General features: G+C 44.4%; 1 protein-coding gene across 1 annotated transcript in view; it reads left to right on the top strand.

Annotated features, from left to right (window-relative positions):
* plch2a (phospholipase C, eta 2a) overlaps positions 1-24,629 on the top strand; it is a 334,095-nt gene that overhangs the window by 245,137 nt on the left and 64,329 nt on the right. The window contains exons 8-11 of the mRNA XM_041206546.1: positions 2,123-2,243; positions 2,680-2,851; positions 6,286-6,393; positions 19,342-19,500. Coding sequence (XP_041062480.1) covers positions 2,123-2,243; positions 2,680-2,851; positions 6,286-6,393; positions 19,342-19,500 — 560 coding nt within the window. The remainder of the gene's footprint in view (positions 1-2,122; positions 2,244-2,679; positions 2,852-6,285; positions 6,394-19,341; positions 19,501-24,629) is intronic.

The raw sequence follows: 24,629 nt of genomic DNA, 5'->3' as shown, positions 1-24,629 counted from the left end.
GAGTTTTATGTCTGGAGGCTTTCTGAGACACTTTGTTGAGGCTCATCAACATTTTCCTGGAAATTCTCTGAAGACATCATCTAAAGAGTGTGAATACCATGTTACTCTACCTTTTTGCACATTTGTCACCAGGAGAAAGGGATTGATGATTGGCAATTTACCAGGGGCTGAAGGATGAATGGGAGGAAAAATTGAGACCAGGCAGAGCATCACCAGTGGCCTCCATCCCCACTATGGGTACAGGACAACCTTCTCCTCCACCAGGACCCTCAGAGCAGTGTCCGAAAAGCTGTGCACCCTCTCCCTTGATCCTTGAGCCATCCTGAAACATCCTGTTGTGTTTCAGCGATGCACCCCATACCTCCAGTGGAAGTGGCTGTGTGTGGGGGCTACTTGTACCATTTGACAAAAATTGTGGCTAATCAATGCTTTAGTGCTAAATCTTCAGGTGTCTGTTTAAATCATGACTAACACCAAACTTTTAAACAGGCAGGTCTTAGCACAGCACCCAAATAGTGTCTTTTCCTGAAGTAAACCTCTAAAGCAGTTTCTTTGACGATAGGGCTGAGTTGATAGGTATTCTAATGAGTTAAGCTTTGGTGCTGTTCCCCACAGACAGTAAATAATAAACAATCCATCAGCTTCTCAGCAATCGATAAATGCCTCACATACCCATTGTGGTAAGAAGTCCCTGATCCTTTCTGATGGTGAACAGAGGGAGTTTAGAAAACACGAGACACCCAGTCAGGCCCAGCAAAGGCTGAGATGCTTGTCAGTCCTTTAAACCCAGCCAAGAGTACAAACATGTTCACCAGATTCAGAAGGGGAATAGAGGAGGGAGCCTGCCATCTGTCCATTATGCCTCAGTTGGAGGTGGTAAAACTGTAAACCTGCAGCTCGCTAAATAACTTCAGTTTTCTCTCTGAATTTTTTCAGTGACTTCTCCTTTCTTGAGGACCCTGAACCGTCCAAACAAATGGTCCCATGGTGACCGGCTGCCCTTTAGAATCTTGCCCCTCCTAAACATATGTGACCATGGAAGCATCACAAGCAGACCTGATTCTGGTCTTTTCCTAATGCTCTCACTCACACTTTTCAGTAGCAGAGATCAGCTGATAGCAATATAGGGCCATTTTTGTTAACCTTATCCCTAGGCCAGACATTGTGATTCCAGTTGTAACATCCAGCAGTCTACTGCAGCTAACATCAGCTAGCTCAGCATAGATAATCCTCTCCTTTCTTCTCCCTCTTCTCTCTTTAACTCTCTCTACTCTTCCTCCCTGCTTTCTCTATCCCCCTCTCCCTTTACTTTCTAGTTCTTCGTTCTATCTCTCCTCCTCATTTTCCTCCCCTCCAATTCTCTTCTTATCACCTGCTTCTTTCCCCCTCTCTTTCAGATCACATTCTCCCTCTTTTTACTACCTCGCTTTATCCCTCTTTCTCAGTACATCCCCCCCCACTCCCTTTCTCTATCTCTTTCCTCCTCCCTCTCAGTTCAAATACTTTTATAAGGGGTATGACTGTGATAAGTTTATAGTCATCAGGTCTTGGCAGATATTGGCCACCTCATTCGTCAGCTCACCTTCTAAGAAATGGTTGCATGTTTCCTGTTTAATCACCAGTTCAATATTGATGGTAGCTTGGTGTTACAACAACAACTTGCATTTATATAGCACCTTTAATGTTGTTTAAAAAAAAAGGGGTGGGGGGGGGGGGTGGTGCCTAGCTGCTTTACAAGAGTGTCACCAAATAAAATTTGTGACCAAACTACATAAGGAGATATGAAGTCACCAAAATCTTGGGCAAAGAGGTAGGCTTTAAGGAGTTTCTTAAAGGAGGAGAGAGAGGTACAGAGGCAGAGAGGTGTAGGGAGGGTATTCCAGAGCTTGGGGCCTCGGCAGCTGAAGGTGCAGCCATGAATGGTGGTACGTTTGAAATTAGCAATATACAAGAGGACAGAATTAGAAGAGGGTTGTGGGATTGGAGGACATTACAGAGATGGGGAGGGTCAAGGCCATGGAGAGATTTGGAAACAAGGATCCTGCCTTTCCTGGGTGGCTGTGGTAAACAACGTCCAATATTTTACGCATTGCTTTTTATGAGTGATTGTGTTGTCTTGCAGTTGACTGTTGGGATGGACCAGATGGAGAACCTATTGTTCACCATGGATACACGCTCACCTCCAAGATCCTCTTCCGAGATGTGATTGAAACTATCAACAAGTACGCCTTTGCAAAGTCTGAGTAAGTATCGTAATTCTGATATAATGATTCTGACCCATGATTCAGGCAGCAAGCCAACTAAAAGAGGCAGTAGACCCACCTTGAACAGTGGCTTTAAGCGATTTTTATGCCTCACACAGACATGTGACCTATCAACACTTCCAGCACAGGGACAGGGTGGGTAGGATACAGAGCGAAACTCACTCTACACTGTCCCATCAAATCTTCCCAGGGCAGGTGTAGCATGAGGTTAGATACAGAGTAAAGGTCCCTTTACACTGTACCATCAAATACTCCAGGGCAGGTACAGGCTGGGTTAGATACAGAGTAAAGCTCCATCTACACTGCCTCAACAATGTCCCATCTTTAGAAGAGCACCCTCAACGGCATCAACGTGATATTTTCCACATTCCACACCGAATCTGTGTTGAACGTTTGGTTTGAATCTGAATTGCAGATATCCAGTCATCCTCTCTGTTGAAAACCACTGCAGCGTACCCCAGCAGAAGAAGATGGCTCAGTACCTGTGTGAGATCTTGGGGGATAAACTTGATGTGTCTTCAGTGCATGTAGACGACATGACTCAACTTCCTTCACCCGATAGCCTGAAGGGCAAGATCCTTGTGAAGGTATGCATGCAATCAAATCTTCATTAATATTTAGCGGGATTTGATGGGGCCATTACGAACATGTTTCTCTTAGAGACTGATTATGGGTTATTATGTTTTATCTGAAACCAACTTGAGAAAAAGAAACAGTCAATTTAATTTTTTTTTGATGTTGCTAAGGTAACATGCCCCTCCCCCCCCCCCAAATAAAGGCTTCTATTTAACAGAAAATATTTGCATTTATAAAATACCTTCCATATGCTCAGGATGATCCAGCAACACTTCATAGCCAATGAAGTACTTTTGAAATATAGTCACCGTTGTAATGTAGGGAATGCAGAGGGCAGTTTGTGCACAGCAAGCTCCAATGATAGGCAATGAGACAATGATTAGATTTTTGTTTTAGTGATGTTGGCTGAGAGATTGTGTTGACCAGGACATTGGGAGACCTCCCCTGCTGCTCTTCACATGGTGTCATGGGATCTTCTACACCCACCTGTGTAAGAGTGTTTCCACTGCGATAAACTGAATGGGGAGACATTGTTTCCACTTGTGGCTGAGCCCAGTACAAAGGGGCATAAATGTAAGATAGCCACTAGCATTAAAGAATTGAAGAGAAGTTAGCAGAGAATGTGGACCTCACTGCCACATGGAGTGGTGGAAGCAGAGAGTATTGGTGCATAAATGAAGGAGAATGGAATAGAGGGAGACAAGAGCAAAGTGATGTGTTAGATCACTCAGAGAATCTGAGCTGCTATGGCAACTTACATGCATCTGTAGTCTGGAGCTATGGTTAGTGATGGCGGAAGATCCAACTTTCTTTTCATTACATGGCTGACCAGAAACCTCTCCCACTTTACTGCTTGCCAGTGACATGTACTGGAAGGATTTGCAGGACCTGTTTGGCTGTATTACGAATGCACCTTCCTTGGCCATCAATTTCTGGGATGGGACTCAAATCCAGAGCTTCCGACTCAAAGGAAGGGATGCTACCCATTGCACCACAAACCTCCAAAGGCAAGATAGGAGAAGGTTATTAGAGTGGGAGGAGGCTCATGTGGAGTAGGGACACCGGCACAGTCTAGTTGGGCCAAATGCCCTGTTTCTTCTCTGTAAATTCAATGTAATGTCCTCTTGTTCTTCCAATGATAATCCCCAGTCTGAACCCCCTTGTTGATTCATCAATCAATGAAAACAACTACGTGCCCCTTGATCCTACTTATGCCCTCAGCGTTGTTCCCTAGTGATTTGTTCCACACTTCAGTTATTCTTTGATCATGAAGTTCCTCCTGACTTCCTTATTTAACATTCAACACACAAGTTACCCAGCACCATTCTGCAGTCACAATGTCTGTTGTCTCATGCATGGCTGGCAAACAAATGATCTTGATGAGATGAAAATGAGTGCGGGAGATACGATGAAATGTCTTGGAGGTTGACTGTTACTCTCTGTGCTACTTCATCTGATCTAAATCAGGCAGCGCTGGAGAGATTGGGGACACATTTGATTTATGCTCAAACCTCTGGGCTGATGTAAATTTCACATGTAATGAAACTGATTCACAAAAAAAATTGGGTCATTTAGCAAAGTGCTTTTTAATGGAAACAAGGTGATTCTATTTCCCTACAATGAATCAACCGCTGTATGAAGAGTGCAATGAGCCAGAACGTTACATGTTGGTGAGTCTTATCTCCTTTTTAATGGTTTGTTTCCTCTCCAGTTCTCCCCTAGCACTGACCCAAATTACTCTCCTGCCTAAACAGGGATGTCTCCTAGCACTTGCTGTTCTTCCTGGTTGAACAATGACAGTGAATCACATTCACCCATCGCCCCTGTGCTCATGGACCTACATTGGCTTCCAATTAAGCAATGCCTTGATTTTTAAATTTTCATCCTTGTTTTCAAATCCCTCAGTGACCTCACACCTCCCTCTCTCTACAGCCGTCTCCAGCCCTGCAAACCTTCAAGACTTCTGCGTCCTCTCCCTGATACTGACCTCTTGCATATCCCTGATTTTTATCGCTCCACCATTGGAGGCCATGCCTTCTGTTGCCTAAGCCCTAAGTTCTGGAATCCCCCCTTAAATCTGTCCATCACTCCACCTCTCTCTGCTCCTTTAAGACTCTTCTTAAAACCTACCTCTTTGAACAAGCTTTTGGTCATCTGTACTAATATTTCCTTATGTGTCTTGGTGTCAAATTTTGTTTGATAACATTCCTGTGGAGTGCCTTGGAATGTTTTACAATGTTAAAGGCATTATATGAATGCAAGTCGCTGTGTCAGCACCCACTATTTGGCTGTGAAAGCCTTCACAGTGGAGCCTGATCCTGTTGCTGGCCAAAAATGAGCAGGAACCTTGGCTGATTTCCCCCTCCCATTGGCATAGAGGCTGATCTTAAAGCTTCAGTTGCCACTTCAGCTCAGTCTGGGAATCAAACCAGTGACCTTTTGGTCTGCATTGGCCTGACTGCCTCGAGGCTAGGCAAGGGGGAGTTCAACCAAGAGATCCAGCTTCTGCTTGCACTCCAATAATCTCTGCTGGACAGTGTATCTGTGGACACATAAGCAGTGCGACTGACATGATGGGGAGATGTGACTTGCCCAGTATTAAACAAAAAATGTTCTCTGCCCTGTTTCTAAAACTATCAATTGGGAATAATTCTCTTCAGAAACTGTAAGAACATTGCTTAATGTTTCATGAAATGTTAAGAATTTAATATTTAAATCATGTATCTCTCTATAGTCTACATCTCCTCACCATCAAGGTCACTCTCCACAGAGTCTTTTACTCCATGTTGACATGCCTTGGACTAACAATCGCTGAAAATAAAGCTGACTCCTTGATTTATCCACAGCCTAGGCTCATCAGGTAACTCCTGCAATAGGGTGTAGGGTTCTTATTTGGAGTTTGCTTCTCTTGGAAATTCTGACTTATCAGGTTAGACCATGAGGTTCAAAGTCAACAGTTCTTAAGTTTGTTTATGGCCATTTTGAGTTGGTTAAATCTCTTCTATTGTTTGCTATCCATCTCCATCTTTCTCTCCTGATATTTCTCTCTCGCTCTTTCCTGTACCTTGTTCTCTCCCCTTTTTCCTATCTGTTTGTCTCTCTTCCTTTTTTATACATTTCCTTCTTCCCCATCTCTCTCTTCCCCACTCTTTCTCTCTCCCTCCATCCCATCCGTCTCTCCCTTCTTCCCACCTCTCTTCCTCTTTCCCATCTCTCTCCCTCTTTCCCATCTCTCTCTTTTTCTTCCCCATCTGTCTCCCACTTTCCCATACTCTTTTCCATCTATCTTCCATCTCTTTCTTTCTTTCTTTCTTTTTATCTCTTTCCCATCTTTTTCAACCTTCACTCCTTTCTCTATCTTCTCCTCTTCCCATTGCTCACTTCTTTTTTCCAATTTCCTTCCCCCTCTTTTCCATCTCTTCCCTTTCCTGGTTCTTTCCATCAGGGCAAGAAACTACCTGCAAACATCAGCGATGATGCTGAGGAAGGTGAGGTGTCAGATGAGGACAGTGCCGATGAAATCGAGGACGACTGCAAGTTGATGAATGGAGATGTGAGTAGAAAAATGTAAACTGAGCTTTTGAATCTGGTGCCTCCAGGGGGAGTGGGTGTTGGGAATAATAATACTGCTTTAATTTTACACTGCAATCATTTTCAAATGATAGGAATGGACTCTCACTAGACCGTTAATCCATTTTATATGTAAAGACAAAGACTGTAATTATCCTATCTTACACAATCCTTTGCGATGATTATTAATGCTTCAGATGCTTGTGGAAGGTTGATGCGGGGGATGATTGAGGATGTGGTGTGAGGATGAGGAGGATAGTCAACACCACAAGAGTACATTTAAAGATAATTACATGTTTTTTAATTCTAGGTGCTGTTGGGAAACCCTTCAATAATCTCAAAGCTCCCTGTCAGATTGATTTTCCTGGTTAGTGTAGAGGATCAGTGCTTCTGAAAGAATTCAAACTCTATGATACAATGAAAGAATATCACAGGAAAGGAGGGCTGTTTAAACCACTCCCACTTAAACTCTGATGGGGCCAGACAGTGGAAGAAATGGCCATGCTAATCTGAGATTCACTGGAAGTGGCACCACTGCATGATAATGGAAGCTTATTTAATGAGGGATAAATATCATCCTTAGGGTCCCTGCTAAAAATCATAAAGAGGGACAGGGAGTTTTGGTGGACTGGACCCTGACCCCTGGATCCTGGGTTCAGGTTATGCCTGAACTGATGAAATTAAATTCACCTCTGTGTCCACTCATTGTGTGTAACATGGGCTTGGGAAGTCTTAACACAGCTCTATGTGGCTATGAGTCTCAAAGATAAACCTGAGAATTCAGCACTAAATTGTCAATTTAATCATACAGAAACTACAGGGCAGCTTATGTGAGAAATGGAAAATGGCACATTGAATTGCTCATTCTGTTTGAGGCTGAGGCCTTTTGTTGAGCTTTATCCTGCATTTGGCTATGCCACACCTATCCTGGGAGAGTTTGATGGGACAGTGCAGAGGAAGTTTAATTCTGTGTCTAACTCTTGTTGTACCTGCCCTGGGTGTGTTTGATTGGGCAGTGTAGAGGGAGCTTTAACTTGTATCTAACTTGTGCTGTACCGGAGATGAAAATGTTTCTGTTTCTTATTTCGGCCAACACTCGCACTGATGGGGCCAAAATTCGTGAAATTCTTACTTAGTGGAGTGGGACTGTAGAAGAGTCCTGCACAAATAACCACCTGATGATTAGATTGTTCTTTTTAAATCCTAATGGTGAAATTTACCCCGTTGGCTGCCATGCTCATGTCTATTGCCAAGAAGTCACACATGGGATGACCAGTCTTCTATTTCATGGCTCGTTCCCAGGAACTCCAGTTCCTGCCCTGTTATTTTTGTTGGCAATCCCATTCCCTGGGTTACAGCTGCCTTGTCAGAAGGATTATGTCTCATTAACTTTTCCTTCACCTTTTATCCTGAAATGCTGCTGATTCTCAAACATTACATCCACCTCTGTAAAGTGCTGCAGTTTTAATTGGGCCTCACCCTCATTGCAGTAATGAGCTCTCAGACTGCCAAGCTTGCAAGCTTTGAGATCTCCAATTGGACATGTTGCAGCAGGCTTGTGGTGAATGGATTGGGTGGAATATTTAAGAACAGAAGCTGGCAGAGGTTTACTGACTGAGAGGGTTCCCTTTTATTGCACATGGGGCACCCATATAGATTTCTTTCTACCATGAGAAATGGTCCCTCCATTTCCAATTATAAGCAGCGCCTTTGTCTTGGAGTCTTTGCTGAAATCCCCTTGTCCCATAACAGCAATAAGAAACATAAGTCCGCAGTTGCATTTTATGATATAAGAATATGGCTGAGTACAATTTCTTACACTCTTGTTCTTTTAAATTGATTTCTTCTGTCTGTGAATAAATATTATTTTTTCTGATCTGTCCAGCTGGATTTAATATTCCTCCAAAAGGCAGACTGAGAGTCTTGTTGCCTTATATATATTTCTAGCGTCCTGGTGACTGAAAAGGGGATGTTACTCAGTGGACTGCGAAACTCTTCCCCATGATTAGAATATTTTACATAAACTGCACAACATTGTAACAAGGAACAATATCAAAGACTTTTTTTTAAGTTGGCAGCTTTACTAAATGTAACTTTTTAGAGCAGGAAGATTTGGAGTTTCTACCCAGTTTATTATTTTATTGAAAAATAATTTCATCTTAAGTCACTGAATTGAAAGATCACAGTCATAACTCTTAATAAGCCAACATCTGGTGTGTTTCTTACCTTAAGGTACATCAAGAACTCCACATTCGATTTTTAAAACAAATTTTGTTTATTTGTTATGTATGGAATGTTAAATTCCAGCCTAATTCTTTAAGGGTTATAAAAACCTCCATGGACAAACACCACCTACCATACTGAACATGGTTCAGGACTGGACTGAGAAACTGTTCAACAGCTGGAGAATAGAACCACTGACGTTAAACATGAAATACATTAATATTTCAGCAAGTGGGATGAATCAGTAAATTCTTCATTTAAACAGCCAGTTACAGCTGGGCCTTTCCTCATGAAAATGGCCCATAAAACGGTTTCTGTGAGCAAACCATAAACATATATCTTTTCCTCCCTACATACTGATTTGGTGTAACCTGCATCCAACAATTAACTCTGATCACTGTTAGCTGCTTACTGGATTTCACATGCATCGGCCACTAGATTGGTAAATCTAGAAGCTGGATAAAGGTGGGAGGAGGCTTGTGTGGAGCATTAACACCGACTTGGATCAGTTGGGTTGATGGCCTGTTTCTGTGCTGTATATTCTATGTAATTCTATGTAAATTTAATGTTATTATGCCCCATGAGATTCTGATTCTGTATCTCCATGTGTCTGCATCTGTACTTACTGTCTTTTCTTCCTCCTCGATGGTGCATTCATATGAAGTGGAAGGTACTGTTGACTGAACTATCACCATGTCACTCTCTCCCTTCTCATCCCCATTGATGCATATTCCTCTTAGCATAGCAACTGTGGCAATGTACAAAGGGAGTACTGAGATGACTTCTCATGTGAAGAAGTGTCTGGGTATGTCACCAGAACCATGTTATGGGGACAGTGTAATGCGATTTGCATAAACCTCAGTCTGGATGTAAGTGGAAAAGATAATCTAGTGGACAGACCACCAAAGTGGAATAATTCTAGCTTTCGGTTGACCTGTTCTTATTAGGGAACAACACAAGACAGTGGCACAATTGAAAGCAGATCTGCTGTTTTAGTGAGTGATAACAGGGTGAGATTATGGAATAATAGAGTTGCCAACTCCTCTAGGATTGACCTGAAGTTTCCAGAAATTGAAGAAAAATCTCCAGGACAGTGCACCCAGGAAAACAAAATCTCACAGGTACACGATAAACAAGAAAAACTCTTACAGCTGTTTGTTTCTGAATGGTAAAAATGTTGGAGTTGGGAAAGGAAAGGCTGTTTGATAGTCAGGATTCATCCAATTGGGTAAAGAAGAGGCTGTTTGTTTTAAGATTGACTGTGGGCAGGTGAGGCACTGTGAGGATGAACATGTTGAGTGACTAAGGGTGGAAGTGTGGGTCCAAGGCAGTTGGAGAGAGGAGGTCAGATGTTGAAATCTCCAGGAATGCACCCAACCAGAATTGGCAACCCTTGCGCGCAGGAACATTTAGTTGTGTCATAACTTGGGGTGGCCAGACATTTGATCCCTTTTAATAACACAGCAAGATGTTTTGGGTAACCATTAATCCAAGGAAAGTGCCCATCCAATTATCCACTCTTGTTGAGTTATCAGTAACATTTATAAAACTGCATTAAGTATGAATCCCTTAAGAGTTTTGGTAATAAATATCCTTAATGTATAAACTCCATTACAATTGGTGCTCCTGATATTTCGAGTAGGCATATATCAGCAGGCACCTTTAGGCAGGGCGCTACTTGGGTAGCAGATGGGAGCATGATTCAATAGTAACTTTCCAAAGGGAATTGGATAAATTCTTGAAAAGGAAAAAATGTGGGGCAGGAGGAAGGGGAGTAGGAGTAATTGCATAGCTCTTACGATGAGCTGGCACAGGCAGGATGAGCCAAATGGATTCCTTATGTGCCATAAGAATCTTGTTTTTTTCTTTATTCTTTCATGTGATGTGGGCATCGCTGGCAAGGCCAACATTTGTTGCCTATCTCTAACTGCTGTTGAACTAAGTGGCTTGCTAGGTTATTTCCGAGGGCAGTTAAGAGTCAACACGTTGCTATGGATCTGGAGTTACATGTAGGCCAGACTGAGTAAGGATGGCAGATTTCCTTCCCTAAAGGACATTAGTGAAGCAGATGGGTTTTTATAGCAATGGACAATGGTTTCATGTGACTAGCCTTTAATTCCAGATTTATTAATTTAGTTTAAATTCCACCAGCTACCATGGTGGGATTTTAACCATGTCCCTAGAATATTAGCATGGGCCTCTGGATTACTAGTCCAGTGACATTATGACTACACCATTGCCTCCCTCAACATGCTGAAGATCCCTGGCACTGATTGCATTTTGCAGGTTCATTTTGGGCCAAAGGGGATGTTATCTAAGATAATTTACCTTCCTGGACCCGCTTTCCACAAGACACAGTGCTTGTTGTTCTGCATTTGATGCTGTCAATCCTGTAGAACATGGTTAACATCATTGTACGTACTTGGGAATTTAGACAGTAGTTACTCCCACCTCCTCCTAACCAGGCAGTTAGATATCATTGTAAAAAGTATTCTTTCTGGTCCAATTAATGCAAATTATGCTTAGGAGTAAACTTGATGCATACAAGGGGTGCCACTGTCTGGTTGGACATATTCCTGAAGGTTTTATCATATCATCTCCCATCTCCCACAGCTCTGCCGGTTAAGCATCATTTTCGTAACCACAAACAAAATAAACAAAATCTTCCAGAGAATGAAAATAAAAACACTTTTTTTGAATGCCCCTATGGTTTTTATCCTGGTTCTTTCCTCACAGCAGTGCCCCAGAGATTCATTCGTGGATATTCCAGGACAATTCTGAAGGGTTAGCAACCTTTTCTGATGCACTGCTTTGGATGATCAGTCTCCTGAGTTCTGAGGCACCCCAGGGCTTAGAAACAAAGTGAAGTGACCTGATGTGGGGACCATTTGTCTCTGGTTTACCTGTTAGTTTGCTTACTCAGGATTAAAATCAGGAAGCACTTTCACATGCAAATAATAATAGAAATCTGGAACTCTTTCCCCTAAAAACTTTCAAGATTGATTGAAATTTGCTGGGTAAGGGTATCATGGAATATGGAGCAAAGGTGCATAAAAGGAGTTGTGGTACAGATCAGCATGATTTAATTGAATGGCAGAATAGGCCCAAAGGACTGAAGGCCTCCTCCTGTTTCTGTGGTCCAGGAGCATTCTGTGCAGACTGACAATGTAATGAAAGATCCATTTGCCCCTCTGTTTATGACCCCCAAAACCCTCAGTTTTACCCTTGCCTTATGAGCTGTGAGGTGGCTTCTTTTTCTGGCCAGCCCAGTGCTCCCAATGATGAACAAGCTGTGTCATCTTTCACTGTGATATTGGTGTCATGACAGGTCTCTGTCATTGTCTGTTGGTGTCTTTCTGTCAGATACAGATACTGTCCCAGGTATGTCTGTTTTTTTTTTAAGGAGGTTAAGTAGTTTGTTACTAAATTTGTCCTGTCATGCACCCTTTTTGGACCCAGTTGACCCAGTAAGATGGATCATCCTGTTATCTCTCATCTAACTGTATTGGAGATAGTTAGCTAAACATTTAACCTTCCAATAGACGGTTGACATTCCAACTGGACACTGTAGTTGGTTTTGAGGTGTCCCTGTTAGGTAGCCGATCATATTAAAAGGTAATTCTGGTGCAGTGTTGAGGCTGAACCATGAAATGTTGCAGACTTCCTCAATCTTGTATCAGACATACAACATGTTTTAAATGGGCTAGAGACAGGCCTTTACGCTTCTTCTTCATTCTTCTCACACCTTGAGATGCATGAGGCAGATGAAGCACACGTTTACATCTGTTTCCACAGCTAGTTTCTCTTGGAACAGATACCAGCTTGAAGCCAGAGGCTATAGCTTGAGGGGCACCACTTCATATCAAGCATGGCTGAGCAGGAGACTCTCACTAGCTGCCATAGGCATATTGGAAGGGTTTGTAGGTTGATAGTCAATCTGATTGGCCACATTATGAACACACCTTCCTTGGTCATCAAGCCCAGGAGTGGGACTCGAACCCAGAGCTACTAGCTCAGACACAGGGGGCACTCCCTGCTGCGCCGCAAGACCACCCCAAGATCCAAACTGCTCCAACATTTTCTGCATTGGGGCCCCTTGATGTTGGTTTCCTGAAGATTGAGTTCTTGGTTTCAGAGTCTGAGATTGAGTTCTGCGCATTTCTCAGGGAGTTCCAGTGTCTGCTGCCTGCCTGAACCTTCTTTGGCAGCCAGCTTGTGATTCATGGACACTACAGCGGGTCACCAGTGCAGTCTCTTATCAATGAGTATGAGAGCCCTTTCAATAAAGGAGCATTGCAACCTGAGGCACCCATTGTGAAAACTGACAGGATCAGGTGCAGTGCTGTTTTTAAACTCTGCCCAATCATACTCTACCTTGAAGTAAACAATGGGTTGAGGGGTGTAAAACTGGCAGTCCAGCCCCTCCCATGGAATCCTCACCCAATGAGTTAGATTCAAATCTCTGCCCCCACCCCCGCCACTTTATTTCAGTTTTGGTAAAGCAAGTAATGTCTTTGTGCGCACATGTCTGTGTGAGTGTTTTCAGTTCATTAAGGTGTGAAGGGGTCATCATTCCACTGAACAGGACATCATTATGATTATAATAAGTTCCCAGCAAACAGTGAGTTATTTTCTGTTGTGAATAGGGCCAGTGGTTTAAAAAAGACACATTCACAAAGGCAGATGCTGCACATAAACATGAACTATCCAAATCATAAAAACAAAAAAACTGCGGATGCTGGAAATCCAAAACAAAAACAGAATTACCTGGAAAAACTCAGCAGGTCTGGCAGCATCGGCGGAGAAGAAAAGAGTTGACGTTTCGAGTCCTCATGACCCTTCGACAGAACTTGAGTTCGAGTCCAGGAAAGAGCTGAAATATAAGCTGGTTTAAGGTGTGTGTGTGGGGGGCGGAGAGATAGAGAGACAGAGAGGTGGAGGGGGTTGGTGTGGTTGTAGGGACAAACAAGCAGTGATAGAAGCAGATCATCAAAAGATGTCAACGACAATAGTACAATAGAACACATGTCTCTGTCTCTCTATCTCTCCGCCCCCCACACACACACCTTAAACCAGCTTATATTTCAGCTCTTTCCTGGACTCGAACTCAAGTTCTGTCGAAGGGTCATGAGGACTCGAAACGTCAACTCTTTTCTTCTCCGCCGATGCTGCCAGACCTGCTGAGTTTTTCCAGGTAATACTATCCAAATCATGTTGCTCCCCCTCCAGGCCAAGTGTGACATTCCACTTGATCATTACTGTGATCAGGCGGCGATTGAAGGCGTGAGGTCATCTGTCCATTGACAACAGTGGTATAAGTAGAAATTTTGTATTCAAACCAAAGACATCTGTGGGTTTAAAGTGTTCTGATGACTTGTTTGCTTGTACTTACAGTTCATCAGGTTATTTTGGGATCTCTTCAAGGATGTGACTCGATCAGGATATTGATTCACTGTATTTTGTGCCCATTCCATTCCTGTATATAAAATAGGCTGAAACTATGAGTAAACTTAGCATTGATCCAACCTTGATGGTGAGGCACAGGCCTGATTTTCCCTTTGTTTAATATTGTGGTTGTGATACTGATGGAGTCTCGGACTGTGACACTGATGGAGTCTTGGGTTGTGACACTGATGGAGTCTCGGGCTGTGATACTGATGGAGTCTCGGGCTGTGACACTGATGGAGTCTCGGGCTGTGATACTGAGGGAGTCTTGGGTTGTGACACTGATGGAGTCTCGGGCTGTGACACTGATGGAGTCTCGGGCTGTGACACTGATGGAGTCTCGGGCTGTGACACTGATGGAGTCTCGGGGCTGTGACACTGATGGAGTCTCGGGCTGTGATACTGATGGAGTCTCGGGTTGTGACACTGATGGAGTCTCGGGCTGTGATACTGATGGAGTCTCGGGCTGTGACACTGATGGAGTCTCGGGCTGTGACACTGATGGAGTCTCGGGCTGTGATACTGAGGGAGTCTTGGGTTGTGACACTGAGGGAGTCTCGGGCTGTGACACTGATGGAGTCTCGGGCTGTGATACTGATGGAGTCTCAGGGCTGTGACACTGAGGGAGTCTCGGGCTGTGACACTGATGGAGTCTCGGGGCTGTGACACTGAGGGAGTCTCGGACTGTGACACTGATGGAGTCTCGGACTGTGATACTGATGGAGTCTCGGGCTGTGACACTGATGGAGTCTCGGGTTGTGACACTGATGGAGTCTCAGGGCTGTGACACTGATGAAATCTCGGACTGTGACACTGATGGAGTCTCGGGCTGTGATACTGATGGAGTCTCGGGCTGTGATACTGATGGAGTCTCAGGCTGTGACACTGATGGAGTCTCGGGCTGTGACACTGATGGAGTCTCGGGCTGTGACACTGATGGAGTCTCGGAGCTGTGACACTGAGGGAGTCTCAGACTGTGACATTGATGGAGTCTCGGGCTGTGATACTGATGGAGTCTCGGGTTGTGACACTGATGGAGTCTCGGGCTGTGACATTGATGGAGTCTCGGGTTGTGACACTGATGGAGTCTCGGACTGTGATACTGATGGAGTCTCGGACTGTGATACTGATGGAGTCTCGGGCTGTGACACTGATGGAGTCTCGGGTTGTGACACTGATGGAGTCTCAGGGCTGTGACACTGATGAAATCTCGGACTGTGACACTGATGGAGTCTCGGGCTGTGATACTGATGGAGTCTCGGGCTGTGATACTGATGGAGTCTCAGGCTGTGACATTGATGGAGTCTCGGGGCTGTGACACTGATGGAGTCTCGGGGCTGTGACACTGATGGAGTCTTGGGGCTGTGATACTGATGGAGTCTCGGGCTGTGAAACTGATGGAGTCTCGGGCTGTGACACTGTTGGAGTCTCGGGCTGTGACACTGATGGAGTCTCAGGGCTGTGATACTGATGGAGTCTCGGGCGGTGACACTGATGGATTCTTGGGGCTGTGACACTGATGAAATCTCAGACTGTGACACTGATGGAGTCTCAGGCTGTGACACTGATGGAGTCTCGGGCTGTGATACTGATGGAGTCTCGGGGCTGTGACACTGATGGAGTCTCGGGGCTATAACACTGATGGAGTCTCGGGTTGTGACACTGATGGAGTCTCAGGCTGTGATACTGATGGAGTCTCAGGGCTGTGACACTGATGGAGTCTCGGGGCTGTGACGCTGATGGAGTCTCGGGCTGTGACACTGATGGAGTCTCGGGGCTGTGACACTGATGGAGTCTCGGGGCTGTGACACTGATGGAGTCTCGGGGCTGTGATACTGATGGAGTCTCGGGCTGTGACACTGATGGAGTCTCAGGCTGTGACACTGATGGAGTCTCGGACTGTGACACTGATGGAGTCTCGGACTGTGACACTGATGGAGTCTCGGGGCTGTGACACTGATGGAGTCTCGGGGCTGTGACACTGATGGAGTCTCGGGTTGTGATACTGATGGAGTCTCGGGTTGTGATACTGATGGACTCTCGGACTGTGATACTGATGGAGTCTCGGACTGTGGTACTGATTGAGTCTCGGGCTGTGATACTGATGGAGTCTCGGGCTGTGATACTGCTGGAGTCTCGGGTTGTGATACTGATGGAGTCTCGGACTGTGATACTGATGGAGTCTCGAACTGTGACACTGATGGAGTCTCGGGCGGTGACACTGATGGATTCTCGGGGCTGTGACACTGATGGAGCCTCGGGCTGTGTCACTGATGGAGTCTCGGGCGGTGACACTGATGGAATCTCGGGCTGAGACACTGATGGAGTCTCGGGTTGTGATACTGATGGAGTCTCGGACTGTGATACTGGTGGAGTCTCGGGCTGTGTCACTGATGGAGTCTTGGACTGTGACACTGATGGAGTCTCGGGTTGTGACACTGATGGAGTCTCGGGGCTGTGACACTGATGGAGTCTCGAACTGTGATACTGATGACCATCCATGTGAGTGTCAGGTTTGCACCAAGACAGCGAATTCCTGCGATGCAGCCTGTTTCACTGAACACCTCTGTAGAGGTCACAGTGCTCAGTGCAGGGACTGAAGATAGCAGATTTGGATAGCAGGGCTGCTTGGCATTCTGGCTCCCTCTCCCCTCTGTAGCTCACACTTGTGGCTGTGTTCAAGGGGTGGGTCATTTCTGAGCATCCCATCTGGACAGTTGCTAAATGCACTGTCCAATCTGATACTGAACCATGCAAAGCAGGATGATGCCACATCCAATGCATGCTCTGTTAGGAGGTCTCAGTCACATAATGGTAGGGAGACTACAATTTTCCTCAGTGCCCTGGGATAGAGAAAGAAACAAACAGTGAGCTTTCCCATTCACCAATCATTATCCAGCGACTCCTGCTGCATACATGCATGGACATTGCTTATGGCATGATCTGCCTTAGATTCTTTTTTTCTTCATTCATGGAATGTGGGCATCACTGACTAGGCCAGCATTTATTGTCTATCCCTAACTGCTCTTGAGGAGGTGGTGGTGAGCTGCCTTCTTGAACTGCTGCAGTCCATGTGGTGTAGGTGCAACCACAGTGCTGTTAGGGAGTGAGTTCCAGGATTTTGACCCAGTGACAGTGAAGGAATGACGATATATTTCCAAGTCAGGATGGTGAGTGACTTGGAAGGGAACTTCCAGATGGTGGTGTTCCCATCTGTCTGCAGCCTTTGTCCTCCTAGATGGTAGAGGTTGTAGGTTTGGAAGGTGCTGTCTAAGGGGCCTTGGTGAGTTTCTGCAGTGTATCTTGTAGTTGGTACGTACTGCTACCATCTAGTGGAGGGAGTGAATGTTTGTGGATGGGGTGCCAATCAAGTGGGCTGCTTTGTCCTCGACGGTGTCAAGCTTCCTGAGTGTTGTGGGAGCTGCACTCATCCAGGCAAGTGGGGAGAATTCCATCATACTCCTGACTTGTGCCTTGTAGATGGTGGACAGGCTTTGGGGAGTCAGAAGAGTCAGAGTTACTGTGACAGTCTCTATGTTTGAATAGCTTGCTGATGGGTTGGCACGGGGGAATGTCCATTTGGGTGAGATACAGAGGGCTGCATGCTGGGTGCCCGTGGCAACAAGTGAGGACAGGAGGAGCGGAAGAAAAAATTGGAGAGTTAGCAAGATAAAACTGACGCTGGAGCTCAATGTGGAATCAGCTGTCACCCAGTTAGATTCAACTTCAAACAATCTGTTAGTTTTGTCCTTGGCAGAACAGCAAAGGTTTCTATAACAGCATCAAGAGAGAACAACAGCACTGGTACATTGATGTAAAAATCTAAAAATAGGAATTTCAGAACAACTTTCAAAGAGGGTCAATGTCGGCCTGAATCACATAGCTGCTAATGGATCAGGGAGTTTCATTCACCTGCAGTAAGGAGTTTCTCAAGACCATTGAGCTGAAATGTTACTTGGAACCTCTTTCAAACCAGCAGCAGCCTCTCTTTCTCCCCCTACTTTCACATTTGAAAGATGCTGGCAATGGTGATGGAAAAAGGCGGCAATGTCAGCACAGCTTTTATTGCACCCACCCTGCAGGAAAGAAAGTGAATACTGGCACCAACAAAAAATGGCCAGTGGAGTGGGGATATGTGTGAAGAGATGAGGAGAAACCTTTCTTACACAGCGAGTTGCATTGCCCTGGAAGGCACTGGCAATGGAAACAGATTCATAAGTAACTTTCCAAATGGAATTGGATAAATACTTGAAGATAAATATTTTGCCGGACTATGGAGAAGGAACGGCGGGGGGTGGAATGAGACTCGTTGGATAGTCTTTCAAGAGTTAGCACAGACGTGATGAGCTGAGTGGCCTCCTTCTGTGCTATAAGATTCTATGATTCAAAGCACATTTATGTCAGGGAAGGGAAGCAGTTGAGGGTGAAGGTCGGTGAATTGTGAAATTATTTTTTGGATTGTGAGGCAGAATTTGTTTATTCCCAGCCCTGTGGAGACAGCTTGAGGAAAAGATTTTCAGTCAGCTCCAGTCACACAATGAAGGTTTCCATCCACAATGTGATGATAATCATGGCATAAAAATATACGGTGACACACTCGAACCTCCAATATCTCCACCCCGCCTGCAATAACCCTGACTAATCCTCCTCAGTTGTCCTGGGACTAAGTTTGGTTTAATGGGTGCAGCGCAGTTCCAGCAATCTGACACCATTCAACTTGCACAGCCCACGAAACACTCAGTTCCACATAACAGGAAAATGCTGAAATAAAAACCGACAATGTTGGAAAACACCCGGCAGGTCAGGCGGCCTCAATGGAGAGAGAAAGAAAGCGGAATTAACGTTTCGGGTCATTGGCCTTTCGTCAGAACTGATGAAAGATTTAGTATGTTACTAGGTCTTCCATCCCAAAGCCAGGATACTCCTGGACTGTACCTGTTGGGCTGCAATTGAGGGGGGCAGGGACAGTCTCTTGATTATCCATCCCATTTTCATATCCGTTAGAGACTCCCTTGGTTGATATGGAGGTTCTTCTGTGCATGAAACTCATCAAACTGCATGTCCATGCCATCCCATAACATGGTGATTTATTCTCAGATGGAAGGCCTGTTTGATGAGTGCCGATGTTGCTTTTTTTCCCCCTCCCCCCACCCCCTCTCCTTTATTCTTTCTTTCTCAACACATCTGTCCTTTGGCTGTCTCTGCTACATGCTGGCAGGTAGGATGGATTTAATGAGCATGTCTCTTATCTCTTTGCAACTAGGCCATGGCCAACAGGAAGCACGTGGAGAGTGTGGCTAAAAAGAAACTTGATTCGCTACTGAAGGAATCAAAAATCCGAGACCGGGAAGATCCCGACAGCTTCAGCGTGAACGCCATCCCTCAAGCAGGCAAAATGTGTCAGAAGTCAGACTCGAAGAAGGTAGCCCAACTCCACCCATAGACCCCCACCCCCCCCCACCACTACCAGCACCTCACACACTCCTCCCTGTTCAGGCCACCTCAGTAGCTTCTATTTGATAGAAGTACCCTTTGTCAGCCATAGCTCAGTAGGCAGCACCCTCACCTCTGAGTCAGAAGGTCATAGGGTCAAGTCCCACTCCAGAGACTTGAGCACAAAAAATCTAGGCTGATACTCCCAAGCCAGTACTGAGGGAGGTGCCACCTTTTGGATTAAATGTTAAACTGAGGCCTGTTTGCCCTCTCAGGCCGAAGTAGAAAATTCCATGGCACTAGTTCTATGAAAAACAGAAGAGTTTTTCCCTGGTGTCCAGGCCAATATAATCAACATCACAAAAACAGATTATCTAGTCATTATCACATTGCTGTTTGTGGGGTCTTGCTGTGTGCAAAATAGATACCATGTTTCCTACATTACAATAGTGACTACACTTTGTAAAGTACTTCATTGGCTGTAAAACACTTGGGATGTTGTGTAAGGTGTTGTAGAAACGCTAGGTTTTCTTTTGATATCCAGATCCTGAGGCCATTTCACTTTAACACTGGGTCTGTGAGTTGCCCCATGATGCATGTTTCCCATTGGCATCTGAAATGAAATCCAAACCAAGGGTGAGATTAATCGGCAGAAAATGCCTGTGTTTGTAAAACAAGTGGCCAATTCACTATTGCCCACTTTGTGTCACTGCCTGTGGTAGGTTTTCCCATCAACCCCTAGATCTCTTGTGTCTTACTGTTGGTAATCTCCTCCAACCTTACCACCCTTGGAGATTTCTGTGCTTCCCCAATTCTGACCTCCCCGATTATTTTCACTCCACCACTGGTGGCTGCGCCTTCAGCTACCTGGGCTCTAAGGCTCTGAAATGCCCTTGCTAAACCTCTCTGGCTCTCTATTTCTCTCTCCTTTCAGACACACTTTAAAACTTACCCCTTTCACCAACTTTTGATCACCAGTCCTAACATCTCCTTATATGCCTTGGAAATCACTCCTGTGAAGTGCCTTCGGAACGGTTATTATATTAAATAAGAAATGCAAACTGTTGTTCAATTGAAATGGGTCATCAGATACTGTGAATATCATTGTAAAGTGCTGCCTTCAAGCCACATTGGCAAAAGGAGCTTGGAGCACAAGTTCATGGAATGCATTCAAGAGAATTTTATAGAATGATATCTTGAGAAACCAACTAAGGAGCAGGCTATTTCAGATATAGTATTGTGTAATGAGACCCAGTTAATTAGTAATCTTATAGTAAAAAATAGTCTGGAGAACGGTGATCATAATATAATATAATTTCATATTAAGCCTTTTTTGTTCATTTACAGGATGTGGGCATTGCTGGCTAAGCCAGCATGTATTGCCCAACCCTAATTGCCCTTGAGAAGGTGGTGGTGAGCTGCCTTCTTGAACCACTGCAGTCCCTGTGATGTAGGTACACCCACAGTGCTGTTAGGGTCAGAGCTCCAGGGTTTTGACCCATTGACGGTGAAGGAACTGCAATTTATTTCCAAGTTTGAGAGTGATATGGCTCAGTTTGAAACAGGAGTCTTAAAATGAAAGAAAGCTAATTACAGAGACTTGAGAGTCAAATTGGTTAGGGTAGATTGGGAAATTAGATTAAAAGATATGATGGTTGATAAGCGAATAAATAATTCTCAAAGCATATGCATGTGGAATAAAAACTCATCTGGAAAGTGGTACAACCATGGCTAGTTAAAGAGGCTAAGGATAATATTAGATTAAAAGGTGAGGCTTACAATGTTGTTAAAAATAGAAGTAAAGCTGTGGATTGGGAGGTTTTTTTTATAAAATTTGCAACAGATGATCAAAAAATTGATAAAGAGTGAAGAAATAGGATGAGAGTAAACCAACAAGAAATATAAAACAGGTTGTAAGGGCTCTTATGAGTATGAAAAAAGGAAGAGATTAGTGAAAGTAAACAAGGGCCTTTAGAGACTGAAACAGGAGAAATTATAATATAGGATAAGGAAATTCCAAAGACATTAAACAAATAGTTTGTACCTATCTTCAGGATAGAAGACAAAAAGACTATATCAATGCAAGTCAATGAGAGTTAGGAACATAGAGTAATTAATTTTGGTCAGGAAAAGGCACTGGAAAAATTAATGAGACGAAAAACTGACAAACCCTCTCGGACCTGATGGCCAACTCCCAAAGGTTTTAAAAGAATTGGCTGCAGAGATAATGAATGCACTGTTTTTAATTTCCTGGAATTTCCTAGATTGTAAAACGAACCCTGTGGATTGGCAGGTAGCAAGTGTAAGCCTGGTATTCAAGAAACACAGAATATGAGTCAATCCTGAGTACCACAGTGAGTAGACAGTGGAAGATCCTGATGAGCTATTGAAATGGCACTGTTAGCAGGTTTTGCAGTAGCACCCAGTAATCTGTTCATCAAGTAGGCCGTCCTCACTGTGTCCACTGAACAGCAATGAAGAAACAACAACTTGCATTTATATAGCTCCTTTAATGTAAAAAGGTGCTTCACAGGAGTGTAATTAAGAAAAGTGGAAACTCACTCAAAGAAGGGGACATTAGGGCAGGGTGAACAGAATCTTGGTTAAAGAAGTAGGTTTTGGGGATTGTCTTAAAAGAGGAGAAGGAGTAGAAAGGTGAAGCAGTTTAAGAATAAATTTCTTTACGCGGGTGAAGCCACAGCCAACAATATGAAGTGAAAGTAGTGGAGATGGACATGAGGCCAACTTCTAGGATGATTGTAGAGTTGGAGAAGATCACAGAGATAGGGAGGGGCAAAGCCATGACAGAATTTCAATATTGTGGGACCAGGAGCCATTGTAGGTCAGTGAGGGCAGAGGGATGGTGAATGAGATGGATTTGGTGAGCAATGATAACCAAATAAATACAATTATACTGGGAATAATGTCCAGTAATGTAATTTAGCTGAGTGCTTCTATTCTATTTGCACAGAAAAGCAGGTTTGAGTTAGTAATGGCTACTTATTCTCTGTACTGTCAGCTGCCTTGCGATGATGGCTAAGAGCACATGAAGCAAGAGCACAGAGAACACTTGGAATGGCGTAGTGAAGGGCTTTTCTGAAATCATGCGCCACAGCTCTGGGTTAATATCGCGGTGGGGGTGGGGGTGGGGGTGAGAGTTGTGGTTGTATATATGACCTGTCCTGTACGCATCAGGGGTGCAGGGGTGTTGGTGTATTTGACCTGACTTGTTTTTTAAATGCCAGGGGGGAGGGGGTTCATGTATTTGACCCTCCCTGTACACCTCATGGCTGTTGGGTGCATTTGAATTGTCCTGTGATGCCAGGGAAGATTTGGGTATTTGATCTGGCCTGAACATATTGGGGAGAAGGAGGAGAGTTTGTATATTTAACCTAGCCTGTACATGCCCAATGTTTGTGTATTTGACCTGAACTGTACATATCAAGGGGTGTTCGTGTTGACAATGAGTTAAATATCTGCTGAATCTTCACACTGGGATTGAATAGTGTGAGAAAAACTGAGGCAAGGCTCTATTCGCTCACCACCCCTGAATCTCTCTCGAAGGCTGGTGGACCTTTAGCCTCCTCCCTGCAACCCTTCCTCTCCCTGAGAGTTCCACAGGTAACCAAGTGCAGTACTGAGGGAGAACTGCACTGTCAGGGATGCCAACTTTTGGCAAGACATTAAACCAAGGCCTTGTCTGCTCTCTAATGGTGGGTGTAAAAGATGCCATGGCACTGTCTTGAAGAAGAGTAGGGGAGTTCTCCCAGGTGTCCTGGTCAATACCTATTAGCAAACAATAACACTAAAACAGATTACCTGGACATTATCGTGTTGTTGTTTGGGGGAGCATGCCGTGTGTAAATTGGCCTTCATGGGCAGAATTTCACCACGGAGGGAGACCCGCTGAAATCAACTGAGTTTTGAACGCTCGCCACATTTTACGGCCCTGCCCCCGCCATGATGGGACAGTAAAATTCCACCCCATGTTTCCCACATTGGAACAGTGAAGACTCGCCATCAGCTGTAAAGTACTTTAGTATGCCCTGTGGTTGTGAAAGGTGCTGTATAAATGCTTTTAACAAAACTCTATCAATCTCAGTTTTGAAAGCTCCAACTGACCCCAGCATCCAGAGCCTTCTGTGGGAGAATGTTCCAGACTTCCACTTCCCTTTGTGTGAAAAAACTCTCCCTGGAATCATTTCTGAATGGCCCAGCTCTCATTTTTAAATTATGTCACCCCATTCTTGACGGCCACACCAGAGGAAATACTTCCTCCGTATCTCCCCTGTCAAATCCTTTTAACATTTTAAGCACCGCTTTAATCCTATCCTTTAACATTGACAAATTAATTTTGCTTTCTGTCAGCTCAGTTATCAGTAATTGCAGGGAAATTCACAGCATAGATAGCAGACCTCCACAAGCTGTACAAAGTTCTAATTGAAATGATAAGATCTTCAATTACAATTCAAGCGGTGTGTTTTATTAAAACTGAAATGAGCTTTAACATAGAACACCTTAAGCTCATTCACTTCCATTTGGCTTAGTGTTCAACAAGCTTGGCCTAGGGGACTTTGAATTACAGATGCAGCAGGTTCAATGGTTCTTCGACAATGTTCGACAGTTGTCATTAAGAAATGTGTGGGTAAAATATCTTGAGAAATAGATAAGGTTGCCGACTCTGTTTGGCTGTGTTGCTGGAGTTTTTGTCACATGACTTCCTGCCTCCAGTTGCCCTGTCCAATCAAACAGCCGCTTTCCCCCCATCTCTGATATTGTTATAACTAACAAATAAAAGAACTCAAAGAAAATGTAAAGGAAAATACACCCCTTTTTAAAATGCCCTCCTATAATTTTCCTCCTGGGATTTTTGCTTGCACCGGTGTTCAGGAAGTTAACCTATGATTCCTGGAGACTCCTGGACAATCCTAGAGGGTTGGCAAACTGAGGGGAAGCCTAATCCACTTTCTCCCAACATTTGAGTCTCCTCTTATGCCTAAAGGTGCTGTCCTCAATTAGATTACAGAGATGGCCAGCAGGTGATCTGGACTGCTTCAGTTCTCTGGCAACAGGGTGGCCATCCATTTGGTTTTATATCAAACCATCTGGTTTTTACCT

Source organism: Carcharodon carcharias, chromosome 15, assembly GCF_017639515.1.
Source record: "Carcharodon carcharias isolate sCarCar2 chromosome 15, sCarCar2.pri, whole genome shotgun sequence".
Lineage (NCBI taxonomy): Eukaryota > Metazoa > Chordata > Chondrichthyes > Lamniformes > Lamnidae > Carcharodon > Carcharodon carcharias.
Note: the sequence above shows the minus strand (reverse complement) of the source record. Positions and strands in the feature narration are given on the sequence as shown.